This window comes from Macaca thibetana, chromosome 11, assembly GCF_024542745.1.
Source record: "Macaca thibetana thibetana isolate TM-01 chromosome 11, ASM2454274v1, whole genome shotgun sequence".
Lineage (NCBI taxonomy): Eukaryota > Metazoa > Chordata > Mammalia > Primates > Cercopithecidae > Macaca > Macaca thibetana.
In genome coordinates, this window is record NC_065588.1 from 97,613,772 (window position 1) to 97,631,922 (window position 18,151).

At 39.0% G+C, this 18,151-nt stretch overlaps 1 protein-coding gene across 1 annotated transcript in view; it reads left to right on the forward strand.

Annotated features, from left to right (window-relative positions):
• The window catches only part of UTP20 (UTP20 small subunit processome component), a 108,872-nt gene that overhangs the window by 25,293 nt on the left and 65,428 nt on the right, over positions 1-18,151 (forward strand). Inside the window, exons 16-25 of the mRNA XM_050750205.1 lie at positions 342-492; positions 1,124-1,186; positions 2,274-2,432; positions 3,870-3,946; positions 6,150-6,229; positions 6,459-6,699; positions 11,528-11,713; positions 13,582-13,672; positions 15,172-15,257; positions 15,825-15,950. Of these exons, the coding sequence (XP_050606162.1) occupies positions 342-492; positions 1,124-1,186; positions 2,274-2,432; positions 3,870-3,946; positions 6,150-6,229; positions 6,459-6,699; positions 11,528-11,713; positions 13,582-13,672; positions 15,172-15,257; positions 15,825-15,950 (1,260 nt within the window). The remainder of the gene's footprint in view (positions 1-341; positions 493-1,123; positions 1,187-2,273; positions 2,433-3,869; positions 3,947-6,149; positions 6,230-6,458; positions 6,700-11,527; positions 11,714-13,581; positions 13,673-15,171; positions 15,258-15,824; positions 15,951-18,151) is intronic.

The following is an 18,151-nucleotide window of genomic DNA, read 5'->3' on the forward strand; positions in this document are numbered from 1 at the left end:
TTTTAACAAAGACTCTGTGTGTGTGTGTGTGTGTGTGTGTGTGTGTGTATATCTCATATGGCTGTCATTTACAACTATGTGGATTGAAGAGGCAACATTGGAGTCTAGCATATTCTACTCCCTCCTCTGCCTGCAACCAGCTGTGTGTCCTTGCATACGTCACTCATTATTGCTAGGCCTCACATTCTTCATCTATGAAGTGAGCCAAATGTCCACATGAGACTTTTGCCTGTTACCTTTTACATTTTCTTCATCAGTGATCATTTTCCGTGGCTTATACTATAGTCTAGATACTCTGGGTCATATGGTGCAGTTTGGGTCTAATGAACGTCTCGTTGCAGAACCTTTCCTCTGGAGCCATCTGTGTTGCTGTTGGCTGATCTCTATTATCAGAGATTATCCTTGTGTGGCTGCAAAGGGCCACTTTCCCAGGAGGCTTTAATGGAATTATTTCCCAAGTTACAAGCAAACATTTCAACTGGTGTATCCAAGGTAATGGTGTTTTGCGGTAGTGTGTCCGCAGTCTCTCTTCTCCTGTTTCTATATGGACTGCAGTGATTTTCAGAGCATCTTAGTTAGAAAGTGTTGCTGTGGAATGATTTCTGTTTAAAGCAATGATTCTTAAATGTTGGCCTGCAAACTGATTGCAGTAGGATTAGTTAGAGAGATTAATAAAAATACAAATTCTGGGTCCCTACCCTCAAAGATTCCAATTCAGTAGGGCTAGGGTAGAACTGAAAAATCAACAGTTTTTTTTTTTTTAAGTCTTCTAGGTGGTTCTCCTGCTCATTTAGGTATGCAGAAATACCTGAATATTGTACATTACTTAGGAATAAAAATCACTAACTTTAATTGAATTGTCAGCTTAATCAACTTCTTAGTACTTATTTACAGACATGGTTATAGTGTCATAGTTCAAAGAAACTACTAATTGTTCCGTGTACTATTTTAACTAGGTGTTGGTTGGTGTTGAATATGAAATAAGGGCTAGAATAGGCACGTATTACTCTGGTCAAGTGGTATTTTTTTTTAATAGTGTAAAACTTAAATCTTGCTGACTATGAATCAGTTTCTTTTTATGGTAAAACTTTGGAATTTGAAAGATGCCTTTTACTTTCTCCAGATTCGGCTTTTGACAATAAGGATCCTAAATCATTTTGATGTCCAGCTTCCGGAATTAATGGAGGTATTTTAACTGTTTGAGTGGATAGGTTTTAAAAAATATATAGTTTTACATATTATTGTAGTTTCCAAAATGATACCTTTGCAGAAAATTAACACATATATATCTATCATAAATTTTTTTTTTTTTTTTTGGTAACTCTTACTCCTGTCTACCCATAAAGTCACCACTGGAAATCCACTGTTAATTGGTGAATATTCTTTCAGACTTTTTGAATACACACACACACATAATTTAAACAAATGATATCACGGGGTTTTTCCATATGATTACCTCTTTATCTACCTTATACCTCATTTCTTTTCTTTTTACGGGGTCTCACTCTGTCACCTAGGCTGGAATGCAGTGCGTGATTTTCGCTCACTGCAATCTCCGCCTCCCAGGCTCAAGCGATCCTCCTGGCTCAGCCTTCCAAGTAGCTGGGATTATAGGTGCCTGCCACCACACCTGGCTAATTTTTGTGGTGTTAGTAGAGATGGAGTTTTGCCATGTTGGCAAGGCTGGTCTCGAACTCCAGACCTCAAGTGATCTGCCCACCTCATCCTCCCAAAGTGCTGGGATTACAGGTGTGAGCCACTGTACCCAGCCAGTGTCTATCTCATTCCTTTTGAAGTTTGAATACTACTCCACAATTGAAAATGTCTTATTTAGCCATTTGCTTGTTGATGGATGGTTAGGTGGGTTTTGCAGTTTTTTAGGGTTTCAAACAATACTACAGTGAACATCCTTATACAGATATGTTTATGTAGGGAAATAGTTCCATAATGCAGTTTACTAGGAGTAAATTTGTGAAGCGAAAGCATGTATATATTTTTATTTCAACAAATGTTGCCAATCAATTTGAGTGACTTGAGAATGATTTTCCTGTTTTTTAGTTGTCATTTATGCACTAGACACTAAATTATCTACCAAGAAGGAAATGGTATGGGGAGAAAAGAATCATTTACCAAAACAAAAGTGTTGCTTATTTCATTAAAAATATTCACATATTCCAGTTTTTCTGTTTTTAGACCTTCGGTCACATTTAATGTTCGTTTTGGAAAATCAAAATACTGACTGGTCTTCTCCATGGTTTTCTCTGGTTATTCAGGATGATGGGCTCTCAGAACGGCAGTCTGTCTTTGCTATATTACGCCAGGCAGAACTTGTTCCAGCAACTGTGAATGATTATAGAGAGAAGCTTCTTCATTTAAGAAAACTAAGACATGATGTGGTGCAGGCTGCTGTCCCTGATGGGCCGTTACAGGAGGTAAAAATAGTGTTCTTTTTTTTTTTTTCCTTTTTAATTCATGCTTTAAATCCTATTTTGGGAAGCATACCAAGTAGTCACCAAAATAATAATAATAATTTAAAAATAATAAGGGAAATCCCCAGTTCTCTTAGATGCTTTGAGTTAAATAGCTCTGCCAGCTTTTTCAGTAGTAGGAATAATTTAGTATTCTCTGTTTCAGGTGTGAGCCACCGTACCTGGTCATGTTAGTACCTTTTTAGGAATGAGTAAGCAGGGGCTCATTGAACCTGAGTAATGCAGATAGGTAGGTAGATAGGTAGGTAGGTAGGTAGGTAGGTAGTGGCAACAGGAGGACTCAATGTCAGGTTTAAAGCCTGTTCTTCACTAGATTTTTTTTGCTGCTGCAGAACATCAGCCCTCTATGTATTTTTGTTTTTGTTTTTTGTTTTTTTTCTTTTGAGACAGAGTCTTGCTCTGTCACCCAGGCTGGAGTGCAGTGACACGATCTCTGCTCACTGCAAGCTCCGCCTCCCAGGTTCACGCCATTCTCCTGCCTCAGCTCCCGAGTCACTGGAACTAGAGGTGCCCGCCACTACACCCAGCTAATTTTTTTGTATTTTTAGTAGAGACGGGGTTTCACCGCGTTTAGCCAGGATGATTTCGATCTCCTGACCTCGTGATCCGCCCTCCTCAGCCTCTCAAAGTGCTGGGATTACAGGTGTGAGCCACCACACCCGGCCCAGTCTTCTATGTTTTATATCAGGGTTTTCATTCCGTGACCCTTGAAGATACATCGCAGACCCCTTTGGGAGTAAGGCCAAAAGGAGGCATTCTCCCTTCAGTCAGAGCAGTTCTTCTCTTACCTGTTTTATGTGTTAGGATCTTCTGTTTCATTTGGAAAAAAGACTGCTGCTAGAATATATACAAACACCACACCCCTAAATAATAATAAAACCACCAGTCTGGATGGTGCCTCCCTAGCACATTACTCCCTAGTAATAATGACCCTTATTCCAAAAGGTGACTGGGAAACTTTGGACTTTCTGACTGAACTTGCAAAGCCTCAGTCATTCACATCATGTTTCCTTGCGTTCTTTGGCATGTGTGCATTACTGACTACTGTTAAAGTTTTGTCTTAATCTGGCGACAGCAAGATTTGTTAGAAGGGAATTTAATCATTAATCAAATCTGTACATTTAAATGAATGAACACCTGGAGTGAATTTGAATACTGTATTTGCTGCAGCGATTCTTTATATTTTAAATAGTGAGTGACATTTTGGGGAGAAGAGGAAAATTAGTATACAGTGAATTTTGGATTGGTGCCTGCAACTTTTTTTCTTATCGCATAGGCTTCTTTCCAAACCTCAGGTTGTCCAACTTGGGATGTTTGCATTTCAGTACTTCTGTATTGTATTTCATTACCCACTATTAAACTAGTCTCCTGTAATTGCAGGTGCCGCTTCGTTATTTGTTAGGCATGCTGTATATTAATTTCAGTGCACTCTGGGATCCTGTTATTGAACTCATAAGGTAAACATGGGTTAAATGGGATGAAACTATTATACTTTAATTACTGCAGAATGATGGGGCCCAGATTATACTCCTCCTAGGTATGATTTAAATGAATGGGTATATATGGTATTTACAGTACTTTAAATCCTTTGTGAGACAAGGTGAATTAAAAATAAACATGAAGAATTCTCTCTTATGCCACATCTTCAGTAGTTCCATTGTTGTATGTGTGTCTCTGTGTGTGTTGAAATAACTTTGGAGGAGTTTCTCTTTTTGCTTTTTATGATACTTTTGTGTTCTTAAAATTTGTTACAGCAAGGAAGTATAATAGTTGCATAATTTTATTTCTATATATTGAGTCACTGAGCCATACTTTAAAAATAAAGACTTTTTCAAAACCTTGCTGTCTAGCATCCAAAATCCCTTTAGCCCCAAAAAGCCTTCAGTGGTCACGTAGAAAATACATGTTATAGGCCGAGTGCGGTGGCTCATGCCTGTAATCCCAGCACTTTGGGAGGCTAAGGCAGGCAGATCACCTGAGGTTGGGAGTTCGAGACCAGCCTGACCAACGTGGAGAAACCCCATCTCTACTAAAAATACAAAATTAGCCAGGCATAGTGGCGCATGCCTGTAATGCTAGCGACTCAGAAGGCTGAGACAGGAGAATTGCTTGAACCCGGGAGGTGGAGGTTGCGGTGAACCGAGATTGCGCCATTGCACTCCAGTCTGGGCAACGAGCAAAACTCTGTCTCAAAAAAAAAGAAAAAAAGAAAAGAAAATACTCATTATGGCTCGTGTAGAAATCTGTCTTCAGACATTTGTCTTCAGATAATACACACTCACTTTTTTATCAGATTGGAAATATATCATGTGAGGCCTTTCAAAACCCCAACGATTAGTTATTCTTATTTGACAGAATAGGAGAGTTAACATTTATAGACCAATCCCTTTACAATTTGAAACCAATTTGTCTACCTTTACTACCCTTGTCTACCTTTTCCTACACTTTGTCTACCTTTTACTACCCTTCAAAGCCATCAAAACCAATGTGCCAAAAGCAAGATTCTCCCAACATCAGCTTCATTATTTTGTTTATTATACTTTCAGAAGAGAGAATTTGACATACGTGTTACCAGTAGCACACTGTCAACAGCGTTGGTTCTTCAATTACTGAATGTCATGAGGCATTCTCCCTAGTGGCTGGGCTGTCTTCCTGTTGGGTACCTCTTTCTGTTTGGAAGGACAGAAACAACAACATACCTGTTGGTTTGTTTTCTGAGTAGAGTCAGTCTGCAACATACACAGTTCATGTCACATATAAAGTTTATGCATACTCTTAGAAAATTAGTGACAGAATATTCGAGAGTATTGTTGCTAGGATATCAAACTACATAAGCACTTTATGTGATCCATCTAATGTCTCCTTTTAAGTTCTGAAAAGTATGTTTCATGTAGTTAGTAAATGTTTATTTTGCCTTTGTGTTAATAAGTGTATTTACATTTGGTGGAGGGAAACTCACTATTTTTAAGTTAGTTTTGAACAAACTGACTTTTCTCTCCAGAGGGCTCCTTCTTTTCTTAATGGATCTTATTCATGCCCCATGCCCCAGTTTTAAAACTGTGCCTTTAAAAATTATTTTCTCTGGCCGGGCGCGGTGGCTCAAGCCTGTAATCCCAGCACTTTGGGAGGCCGAGACGGGCGGATCACGAGGTCAGGAGATCGAGACCATCCTGGCTAACACGGTGAAACCCCATCTCTACTAAAAAAATACAAAAAAAAAAAAAAAAACTAGCCGGGCGAGGTGGCGGGCGCCTGTAGTCCCAGCTACTCGGGAGGCTGAGGCAGGAGAATGGTCTAAACCTGGGAGGCGGAGCTTGCAGTGAGCTGAGATCCGGCCACTGCACCCCAGCCTGGGCGACAGAGCAAGACTCTTGTCTCAAAAAAAAAAAAAAAAAAAAAAAAAAAAAATTATTTTCTCTTAAGGATCTACTTATATTTTTAAAAATACTCTTTAGTGCTTTATGACTATAAAAATAATTTGTGCTCAGTGCAGGCATTTTGAAATATATAGAAAAGTGCAAAAGGTGTTTAGGACTCCACACTGAGGGATAACCTAATTAACATTTTAGTTATATCCTTTCACTCTTTTTTTTTTTTCCCGTGAGCAATCTTAAAATGACCGTTCCACACTTTTTGTTTTGTGATTTTTTTTTTCCATAGTTCTCATGCACACGAAATGGAAAATAAGCAATTTTGGAAAGTCTACTATGAGCATCTAGAAAAAGCAGCTACACATGCTGGTATGTAAGGGGTTGTGAGGAGGCTGCAAAGAAAAATGGTTAACTGTTTTGTTTTTACTGCTTAATTACTCACGAAATTGAAAAACAGAGATGAAACGTATATTATCTTGATAACTTTTGGGAGTGACATTGTTTCCTTACATTATAGAGAAAGAAATATCCTCTCTTGAGGAAATACTTAAGATAAATGTTGATATTTGTTCTGGTGGTTTTGACAACTTTCTTGCAGAGAAAGAACTACAGAATGATATGACAGATGAGAAGTCCATTGGAGATGAAAGTTGGGAGCAGACCCAGGAAGGAGATGTTGGAGCTCTTTATCATGAGCAGTTAGCATTGAAAACTGACTGTCGGGAAAGACTTGACCACACCAACTTCAGATTCCTGCTCTGGAGAGCTCTGACAAAATTCCCAGAAAGAGTAGAGCCACGGTCCAGGGAGCTTTCCCCGCTTTTCTTGAGATTTATCAAGTAAGTTTCCTCTTCTAAGAATATGTCCCTGGTGGGGCATGAAGAAGAGAACATGAGAAGCATTAACCTCCCAAAATGGGCTGAGTTCTTGTTTTTTTGTTTTTTGTCTTTTTTCTTTCTGCTTCCAATCCATTAGGCTGAGTTATTTATACATCTGTCACATTTTCAAATCATTGGCGCAGCTATAAATCACTGGCTCTATCAGATAACGACTAAACCAATTTAGTTCACCATTTAATTTTGATCTGAATCACAATTTAACCAGCACACCAATGGTATTAATAAAAACGTCCAGGTTACAGTATAAGAAGGGCCACATTGACTTTGATTCATGTAGAAAGGCCTTATTGTTTCTTGCCCTGTTATTCATTACTTTATTGCCTGCCTGGGGCTTGAGGATATTTTCCAGTGACCCAGCACCAACACTGCTTGGGGCCTCTTGGTGTTTCTGCCTATGATGCTGAGGAATAACAAGAGTTTTCTGGAGCATTGTTTTGTTTCGACTGGATATGCTATGTGAGAGTCTGATTGTATTAAAATTAAAGATGAGGGGTGTGGTGTGCAGCACATTACTAAGTAATACATAAAAAGCATGTTTTACTATAGTAGTTTCCTGGGAAAATGCTGTAGGGTTAGGTCAAGCAGGCCATAAACCACAACATGCCTGGCTTGTTCAGAGAACAGCAAGATCTGAGTGGTTCTAGCAGAGTGCTCCAGGGAGGACATGGTTGGAGGTAAGGGCAGAAAGTCAGCAGGACACGAAAGTGTATAGGCCTTTAAGTGAAAGGAAGGACTTTGGCTCTTACTTTCGGTGAAATGAGAAGCCATTTGGAGGTTTAAGCAGAAAGCTGACCTGACCTAAGTTTTCTTAAGGATTTTTATGGCTGCTGTGTTGAGAATAGACTGTAGAATGACATTGGTAAGAGTAGAGAGACCAGTCATGAGGAGATTGCAAGTCCAGGCAAGAAGTGATGGCGACTTAACCAAAGTTATAGCAGTGAAGATGGGTCTTTTTTGAATGATTTCAATTCGATACATTTATGAAAGGTTGCAACTAGATCAGCCTGTGAGATTTGCCGCAGATGTGGGATGGGTGTGCGTGGTGGGGAGTGGGACAGGAAGGAGGGAGGGAAGGAATGGGGGAGCGACAGAATCAAGGTTGTTCCCTAAGACTTTGGCCTGAGCAACTAGAAGAAAGTTCCCATTTACTGAGATGGGAGGAATGTAGGAGTTGCAAGTTTTTCAGGGAGAATTAAAAGTTCATTTTTAGATGTTTTAAGTTTGGGACACTGAATAAATAACCAAGTAGAGTTGTCATGTGGAAAGGCATTTAATTTAGAAGTTCAAACCTCAAGGGAAAGGTTTGACCTGAAGATAACAAATTGGAAATTATCAATATATGGATGGTATTAAAGATCAAATAGGGGAATAAAGTCATCTAGAGCATAACTGTAGGGGGAAAAGACTTTCGGGGACTGATACCAATATTTCGAAGTTGGGAGATACGGAACCAGCATAGGAGGCCAGGAAAGAGTGATAGAAGAAGAAACACCACTTGGTATCCTGGAGACCAAGTGAAGAGACTAAAGGCGGCCGTAATCAGTTGACTCACATGTGTCTGAGAAATCAATCAGTTGAGGAATAAAGTGACCATTGGCTTTGGAGTGACCTTAGAGTGACCCACATGAAGGTGACCTTACTGAGTTGTTTTGATTAATCTGATAGGGATGACAGCCTGATTAAAATAAGCTGGGCCAGGCACAGTGGCTCATCATGCCTGTAATCTCAGCACTTTGGGAGGCCTAGACAGGTGGATCATGAGGTCAGGAGATTGAGACCATCCTGGCTAACACGGTGAAACCCCGTCTCTACTAAAAACACAAAAAATTAGCCAGGCGTGGTGGCGGGTGCCTGTAGTCCCAGCTACTCGGGAGGCTGAGGCGGGAGAATGGCGTGAACCTGGGAGGCGGAGCTTGCAGTGAGCTAAGATCACGCCACTGCACTCCAGCCTGGGTGACACAGTGAGACTCCATCTCAAAAAAAAAAAAAAAAAAAAAAACCTCAAGAAAGAGGAAAAGAAAAATGAAAACAGCAAGTTTTTGTAGTGAAAAAGAAGCAGAATAGGGATGTAGGTGGAGGGAAACGTGGGGGCAGAGAGGGAGCTGTTGTTGTTGAGGTTAAGACAGTGTTGGCTGGGCACAGTGGCTCACACTTGTAATCGCAGCACTTTTAGAGGCCTAGGTGGGCAGAACACATGAGATCAGGAGTTCAAGACCAGCCTGGTGAAATCCTGTCTCTACTAAAAATACAAAAATTAGCTGGGCATGGTGGTGTGTGCCTTAAGTCCCAGCTACTTGGGAGGCTGAGGCAGGAGAATCACTTGAACCTGGAGGCAGAGGTTGCAGTGAGCTGAGATCGTGCCACGGCACTCCAGCCTGGGCAACAGAGACAGAATGAGACTTTGTCTTTGCTCCCAGAAAAAGAGTTAACAGTGTGTATGTATGTGATACCAGCGTAAATGATCCAGATGGGAGGGGAAAATTGGTAATGCAAGAAAGGGTAAAAGGGCTAGAACCAGCCAGGCACGGTGCCTCACACCTGTAATCCCAGCACTTTGGGAGGTCGAGGTGGGCAGATCACAAGGTCAGGAGTTCAAGACCAGCCTGGCCAATATGATGAAACCCTGTCTCTACCAAAAATACAAAAATTAGCCAGGCCTGGTGGCCTGCACCTGTAGTCCCAGCTACTTGGGAGGCTAAGGCAGAAGAATCGCTTGAACCCAGGAGGCGAAGGTTGCAGTGAGCTGAGATCGTGCCACTGCATTCCAGCTTGGGTGACAGAGTGAGATTCCATCTAAAACAAAAATAAAAGGCTAGAATCATGTCTTCAAATAGGTAAGAGGAGATGGATACAGTGCATAAATTCAAAGGTTTGCATGAATAATTCATTCTGGCAAGGCACAAGCAAAGATGTAGCAGGTCAGTAGATATAGTGGCAGAAGAGCAATGATTTTCTCTTTTTCAAATAATTCTTTGGGCATAAATTTATAGAATAAGAATGATGTTTAGCTTTTTTTGCTTTGTTTTGAGGGTTATATAAAATAACGTTTATCAGTTTTTTGAATTACAAGGGCTGTACATATGCCAGCTGGCATTTGTGGTATTAGTAGCATATAAACTTCATACCGTGTTAATTTTCCAAGTTTTTCCCTAAAGAATTAGTTTACCGCATAACTTAAGGATAAGATCTTACTCTAACGGTACGAGATGCTGTGGGGTAGAGGTAGAAACAGGAGCCTGTAACAGGGAGTGGGTCTCTGAGTTTAGAAATATTTAGAGACTAAAGATACACAATTCTAAGAAATGTTTAAATTAATACTGGTTGGCATGGATTACCTGTAAATAATACATTTATAGATGATCTGAACTAATGAAAAACCCAAATGTCACCTTGAATTATGACTTTGAAGTATATTATAGGCTTTTTATTTTTTGGCTAGCAATTTATATTTCTAAATATGTTTCAACTAATTTGTGAATCCCTTGCAAACATTCTCTGAGATGAACCAAACCAGGAACAAGAACAAATGACTAACAATGGCAACAGCATGCTAATAAAAGGTTATATTTAGTGAGTACTTACTGTGTGCTGGGCCCTCTGATAGATGCTTTATGTGAATTGTTTTATTTAATAGATGAAAGAGTGACATGCTGTTCATGGAGATAAAGGTTACAGAATGTAATATATGGTTGATTAAATGTTGCACGTATAATAGGTATGTTATTAAGTGGATGATGGCGTAGTTTGTAACTTGCAGAAACTTTACTTTTTTCATTCATCCAGTTTTTGATTTATTAAGTGCTAGATTCTGCTAGATGAAAATACCCAGTACCATAGTGTCCCAGCCCTCAGATTGTAGTTTAATGTTATTGATCTGGAGGTTAACTTAGGCTAAGCTAGAGTTTCTTTTAGGAGGGTTGGTAGGGCGCTATCCTATTTTATCAGTGTGTTTTTGAGTGAGGACTTGAAAGCCATCCAATCAGTTTCCTAGCATCTTTAGCCCAGTGCCCTGCATTCAATAGACAACAAAAGGTTAATTGTTTGGATGAGTGAATGAAAGTGACACAAACTAATACATTAAATGACAGACTTCAAGATAATATTCATTAATTGCAACATTGGACTAAAAATAAAGGATGAAATTTAATAAGAACAAAGTGAATACTGTATTAAGCTTAGCTGCACAAGCTAAGAAGAGATAAAACATAAAGACTCATTGATTTTCATTACATGGACATTCAGTTTCAATCTTTGTCATGTTGTGGCTGCTCAAAAAATTTCTGGAGATGGTAGTTCCATCTGTCTTATCAGTCCATACCTGGAGGACTAAGTTTTGTGGTGCTATGATACTTTCAAGAGAACTTTGGCAAAGTAGAATGTATCTGATGGAGAGTGACCAGCACAGTCCTAATGCTATACGTTAATCATTTAATATCATACATCCCTAACTCCTCATCCCCCAGTGATGGTTCCAGAGACAGGGAGGCTGATTTCCACTTAGTCCGAAATAGACATTTCAAATATTTTCAATAGTATAACAGTGGAATGGGCTATCTTCTACAGTTAGTGATTGGCTTGTCAAATAGCATACTAAAGAAGGGCCAAATTAAAAAAAAGAGTAATATTGTGGAAGCTTGACTAAGGTGCCACTGATGTCTCTTCAGTGTGGGAATCTGTGAGCTGTGGACATCTCTCATGAGCAGAATCAGGACCTTTCAGATTGGTGTGCATTCTTTATCAGTCTCCCGTGACTTTCTTTCCACGGTAGCAATGAGTATTACCCAGCAGATCTGCAAGTTGCTCCAACTCAGGATCTGCGGAGAAAAGGCAAAGGGATGGTGGCAGAGGAAATCGAAGAGGAACCTGCCGCAGAAGATGATGAAGAGTTGGAGGAAGAGGCAGTGCCCCAGGATGAATCCTCACAGAAGAAAAAGACAAGAAGAGCCGCAGCAAAGTAAGTTCACCATTGCTGAAAGATCACAGATCCACAGTTCTAGGAGGAACAGGAAGAGGTCTCTATGGCTTTATACAAAATCAACTACTCAGATAATTATTTACATAAGCACTACATCTTCCTGGGATTTTCTTTAACAGCCTAAAACTGTCAGTCTTCCAAGTTTTTTTGTTGGTTACTTATTATTAGTTTTTTCTTGGTTAACCACATAATGTTAGTTTGGGGGACTTTTGAGAGTCGTCTAATTGTAGCTCCTTTTTATAGATGAGAACTTTGGGACCTGGAGTGTTTGGATATTCTTTTGACCTTTGTCGTTCACTTTCCCAGCATGAGGGTATTGTGTTTGCATCCTAGGGGACCATGTAATGGAACATCCTTTTTCTTATAAATAATCATGTTAGCGCTTTTTTTTTTCCTTCCACCTACCTTCCCACCATCCTGTTAGCACTTTTCTCTGCTTTTTAACTTGTCTCCTACTGATTACTTTTTTCTCATGCTGTTGTTATACTCTCTTTCTTATTCTCTTAGTTGTTCTTTTACCTAAATTGTTAGAAACCTAGAAGAAGTGATCATGCTTTTAGAAGTTACTTCAGCTTAGTTGATGATTGAGTTGACTGTCTCAGGTCTCCTGGATTGGTGCAAATGTTATTTTAACACTTTAGATCTCAATCTGATATGCCCATTTGTTGCGTATTTCCCTCGAGCCATTTATTAGTTCATCCATTCAATAACTGTATTGAGTACCCTTTGCTAAGTGCTGGCGTGCAGGGATGAATTGTACAGAGCCACTGCAATGCAGGAGTAATAGTCAATCCTGCCTGGGTGAAATATTTTTATAGGAGAAATATTTTTAAAGAAGGTATTGGAGCGCAGTAAGGAATTCCAGGCGTGGTGGCTCATGCCTGTAATCCCAGTACTTTGGGAGGCCAAGGTGGGTAGATCACTTGAGGTTAGGAGTTTGAGACCAGCCTGGCCAACATGGTAAAACCCTTTCTCTACTAAAAATATAAAAATTAGCCAGGCGTGGTGGTACACGCCTGTAATCCCAGCTACTCGGGAGGCCGAGGCAGGAGAATCACTTGAACCCAGGAGGCAGAGGTTGCTGTGAGCTGAGATTGTGCCACTGCACTCCAGCCTGGGCCACAGATCGAGACTCCATCTTGAAAAAAAGAAAGACCCAGGGAAGGCCCTCTGATGCTGAAAGATGAAAGTTTGCCAGACAGCTAGAACAAAGAAGGTCTTGTCCACTAACAGAAATAGTGTATGAAGCACAGGGGCAGGAAAGATTACTGCCAGCCTTCATGTCACTATACAATACTCTCCCCTTATCCATGGTTTCACTTCCCACGATTTCAGTTACCCATGGTCAACCACAGTCTGAAAATACTCAGATATATTTCTTCTTCCTTCTGGTGAGCAAGAGCCATTGGTTGCCTAAACCTGGACCTCTGTTGCCTGACATCTGTATTTACGTTATGTGAAAGTGAGGGAGAATATATTCTACTACTTTTTGTCTGCCACGTAGAACCTAGACGAGGAATAATTCCAAAAATCATCTGAGTTCAATTTTGGAATATTTTACTATTTTGGTTACTTTCTAATTTTTGTTCAATTTAAACCATTCTGAGCATACACTGAATGATTTTTTTGGTGTGGAGAACCTGAATTTTAGGGACAGGACTGCCCGAAATATGAGATTTCTGGAGAATAATTTCCTAAATGTAAATAACTAAGTCTTGTTTGTATAATAGTGAAACTATAGGCAGGGTGTTTGAAGTTCTATTCAGAATAAAATTGTAGATAATGTCAGTTTAAGAAAATGATGTCAATTCTTTAAATCTGTAACACTCTGTTTTGTTTTTGTTTAGGCAATTAATTGCTCATTTGCAAGTTTTCTCTAAATTTTCAAATCCACGGGCCTTATATCTGGAATCCAAATTATATGAGTTATATCTTCAGGTCAGTAAAGTAAACTCTTGGCACTATAATTCTTTGTGAACTTTTCTCTATCATTTTCTTTGTCAGAGTAGCTTAGATTTTCAATAATTGCTGAATAGGGCCTATGTCTACATTTTAAGTATTAAAGGCTTTTTTTTTTAATTAATAGACATATTTTCTGTTATCTTGAGAAACAATTTTAGCACTTACTTAGCTGATTTTAAAAGCATTTTGGGTGACTAAACATTGACTGGCTGTGTTAACAGTGAGAATAGCAAACCATGAATTATATCATGGAAATTAGCTCTTAGAAGGGAGTAGGGTTTATACAAAAAAACAAGTGACTACTTTTCCCTTCTAGTTTAGTGAGACTTCATAAAGGACTGGGATTTCAGGATCTATTATAGTCCATTGCAGTCATAATTATGTGGCCCTGAATTTCAGATAAGCTTGCAGAAAAAAATTAATGTTGGGCCGGGCACTGTGGCTCATGCCTATAATCGCAGCACTTTGGGAGGTCAGGAGATGGAGACCATCCTGGCTGACACGATGAAACCCCGTCTCTACTAAACATACAAAAAATTAGCCAGGCGTGTTGGCGGGCGCCTGTAGTCCCAGCGACTTGGGAGGCTGAGGCAGGAGAATGGCATGAACCTGGGAGGCGGAGCTTGCAGTGAGCCGAGACCACGCCACTGCACTCCAGCCTGGGCAACAGAGCGAGACTTCATCTCAAAAAAAAATTAATTAATTAATTAATTAATGTCAGAAACGAAGTAAGCATTGGATGTCATTCTAAGCCATCTGGGGAAACAGATTCTTTTTTCATTTGGATGTTTTTCTTGGCATCTTATTGACTATCATTACCTTCATAGGATAAGAGATTTTCCTTAGTACATGACCAGCCCGGTTGGCTTAAATCCAGATTCACATAGAGAATTGGCCTCACCAGCCTGGACACAGATGCTCATGTCTGTAATCCCAGCACTTGGGAGGCCAAGGCGGGCAGATCACCTGAGCCCAGGAGTTCGAGATCAGCCTGGGCAACATGGTGAAACCGCATCTGTACCAAAAACACAAAAAATTAGCCAGGTGTGGTGATGGGCGCCTGTGGTTCCAGCTTCTCAAGAGGCTGAGGCAAGAGAATTGCTTGAACCCAGGAGGTGGAGGTTGCAGTGAGTTGAGATCGCATCACTGCACTCCAGCCTGGGCAACAGAGTCTCGGAAAAGAAAAAAAAGAGAGAGAGAGAGGATTGGCCTCACCCAAAAACTGGTACACCCCAGGGTATGACTGTGGGATGCAGGTGTCAGAGAGTTTTGTTTCCGTTTTTTAATTTGCACATATTCTGTTCATCTTTTTTTACTTCCAGGAAAATGTGAAGCTGTTGTTAGCAATCAGGTTTGGGTCTTGTCTAAAACTTTAGAATTTAGCAGATCTCATTTAGCAAATAACCACAAGTAAATTGCTGTCCTATGGTATATGTATGTATGACTTCATTAATTCTATAAAATATTGTTCTTAGTTGTTGTTACACCAAGATCAAATGGTGCAAAAAATAACCTTGGATTGCATAATGACATATAAACATCCTCATATCCTCCCTTACAGGTAAGTTGCTTGAAACTGAAAGAACTGCTATCTCTTTGGCTGATTTTTATATTTCTGCATAAGAGCTTCTTCTAGAATAATTTCTTAAAGGCCTAGGAAATTTCCCTTTTTTCTGAGGTCATCATATTTCCAAGCAAGAAATGAAAACGAGTAGTATATTTGTTGGGTTGTTCTCCATAGGTACTAAAATAGAGAATGTTAATTTTTAAAATGTGTTGTAAATATTATGTCATTTTCCTCTTCTTATTAATATAATGCCATAAAATCTTGGTGGTTACTTAGAGAATCAAAGTCACTCTAAGAACTGAAGAAAGCTTTTTGTATCATGCTTTTTTGAACAGCTGAGTTATGGACAGAATCTAATCTTCTCTAATCCATTATACCTTTTGAAATGTGAAAATCTGTCATTTTAGGAGGTTTTTTTTAGGATTTTCCTTTATGGATATCAACCAGAATATGTACTATATACCTTATTTTAGTTATTACTCTGTGTACATATTTCACTCTTTCATTATTCAAAAGCACTGTTGATAAAATGGTGATGTGTGCTATTCTCTGTTTTTAAAGGGAAAACTTACAAAGGTTGCTCGAAGACAGAAGCTTTAAGGAAGAGATAGTGCATTTTAGCATTTCAGAAGATAATACTGTAGTGAAAACAGCCCACCGAGCAGATCTATTTCCTATTCTGATGAGGTATTTATGCTGTTTAAACACTGATTTTTAAAAAGTTAATAACAAACACAATTGTGAGTGTAGTATTATGGTTCTTTCAACAATTGTAATAGAATATTTCATTTTATATTTTCCTTTGATTGCATTTTCTTTGGAGATGGGGTCTTGCTCTGTCACCCAGGCTGGAGTGTAGTGGCATGATCACAGCTCATTGCAGCCTTGACCTCTCAGGCTCAAGTGATGCTCCCACCTTGGCCTCCCAATGTGCTAGGATTACAAGTGTGAGCCATCACGGCCAGCTGCTTTTTTTTTGAAATGTACTTTTGGGAGAAGTCAAATTGTTATAGAGACTAATTTTTGTTCCTAACATAAAGAAAGATCTTTATTTATTTATTTATTTATTTTAGAGGGAGTCTCACTCTGTCACCCAGGCTGGAGTGCAGTGGTGTGATCTCAGCTCACTGCAACCTCCACCCTCTCAGGTTCAAGCTATTCTTGTGCCTCACCCTCCTGAGTAGCTGGGATCACAAGCGTGCTCCACCATGCCTGGCTAATTTTTGTATTTTTAGTAGAGAAAGAGTTTCACCATGTTGGCCAGGCTGGTTTCAAACTCCTGATCTCAGGTGATCCACCTGATCTCAGAGATCCCGCCTCTGCCTCCCAAAGTGCTGGGATTACATTCGTGAGCCACCACACATGGCCCCTAATATAAAGAAAGCTCTTACCATAGTATTGTAATAATAATATTAAAATTGAATTTAATATTTTCCTAAATTTTACTGTTGAGATACAGTAGAAATAATTCACTCCATTTTCCAAATATCATGTGATATTTAATGATGTTATTATTCTGTTAATTATAAATGGTAGAGCACAAAGATGATCCATAAATAATACAAAGTTTATATATGCTGGGTATAAAGAAAAATGAAGCTTAAATCTTTCATCTCACCAGCTCTGGAATGATAGGAATTGGAAAGATCATGGGATTGGGATTTAACAGAGATTTGCTTTTGTTCCAACCCTGTACTGTGTAGTTCTATCAGATAGGGAAAGTTTTTTAGATCCACTGGGCTTCTGTTTCCTTAATAGGAGCTGGTTCAGTTGTGCTCTGGAGACTCTGCTAGTACTTGTCTAATGGCTCTCTTTAGTTCCATTTGTAGCCAGCATCAAGATTCCATTTATAGCAAGCTTTAAGAACTTTACTATAATAGACATAAAAATATTTGAGTCAGTGAATATACAAAATTACAATTATTGGTGGATTACAGAAACAAAAATAGCAGAAATCATCTTATATTTTATAAAATGTTTTATAACCTTTTTTCACTTAATATTTTACAAGAATTCTCTTAGATCATGAAATGTTTCAAAATGTGATTCTTCATCATATAGACAAGCCATCATTTACTTGTGTCGAGCATTTTGCCTGTCTGTAGTTTTTGTTGTTTATTTTGTTTTTTTCAAAATAGAAAATCTTACATTGAATACCTATAAATCTTATTTGATTGATGGATTAGAATAGATTCTTGATAGGAAAATTGATGAAGATTTTTAAACTTTTTGGTGTCTATTACCAAATTGTTGTTCAGAACTACTTCTTTTCAACCACAAGTTTGAACCACTTTATATTCCTACCGGCAGTAGAATGCCTGTTTCATACCATTCCAACACTAGGCTGTTGTTTGTTATTATTTTTTGATTGTTTTAATTCTTGCTAATTTGTTGGTGATAAAGGATATCATGTTGTATGACTTCACATATTTTAGATTTACTAGTGAAGATGAATTGTTTTAAAAGATTATGGGTCATTTGTGTTTATTTTCTCATGAATTTTTTTTTTTTAAATGTCTGACAACCTGTATTTTCTAAAAGCAGGTAAATGATATTCCTCTCTGTTTTCATCTCATTCTGTTTGTTTTAATTTGATTATTTTATTCATCTGGAATTTATTTTGATGTATGAAATGAAATAACACCAACATGGTGAAACCCCGTCTTTACTAAAAGTACCAAAATTAGCTGGGTGTGGTGGCACGTGCCTGTAATCCCAGCTATTTGGGAGGCTGAGGCAGGAGAATCACTTGAACCCGGGAGGCAGAGGTTGCAGTGAGCCGAGATTGCGCCACTGCACTCCAGCCTGGGTGACAGAGCAAGACTCTGTCTCAAAATAAATAAATAAATAAATAATATTTTTTTTAAAAAGTCCAACCTTTCTCTGCT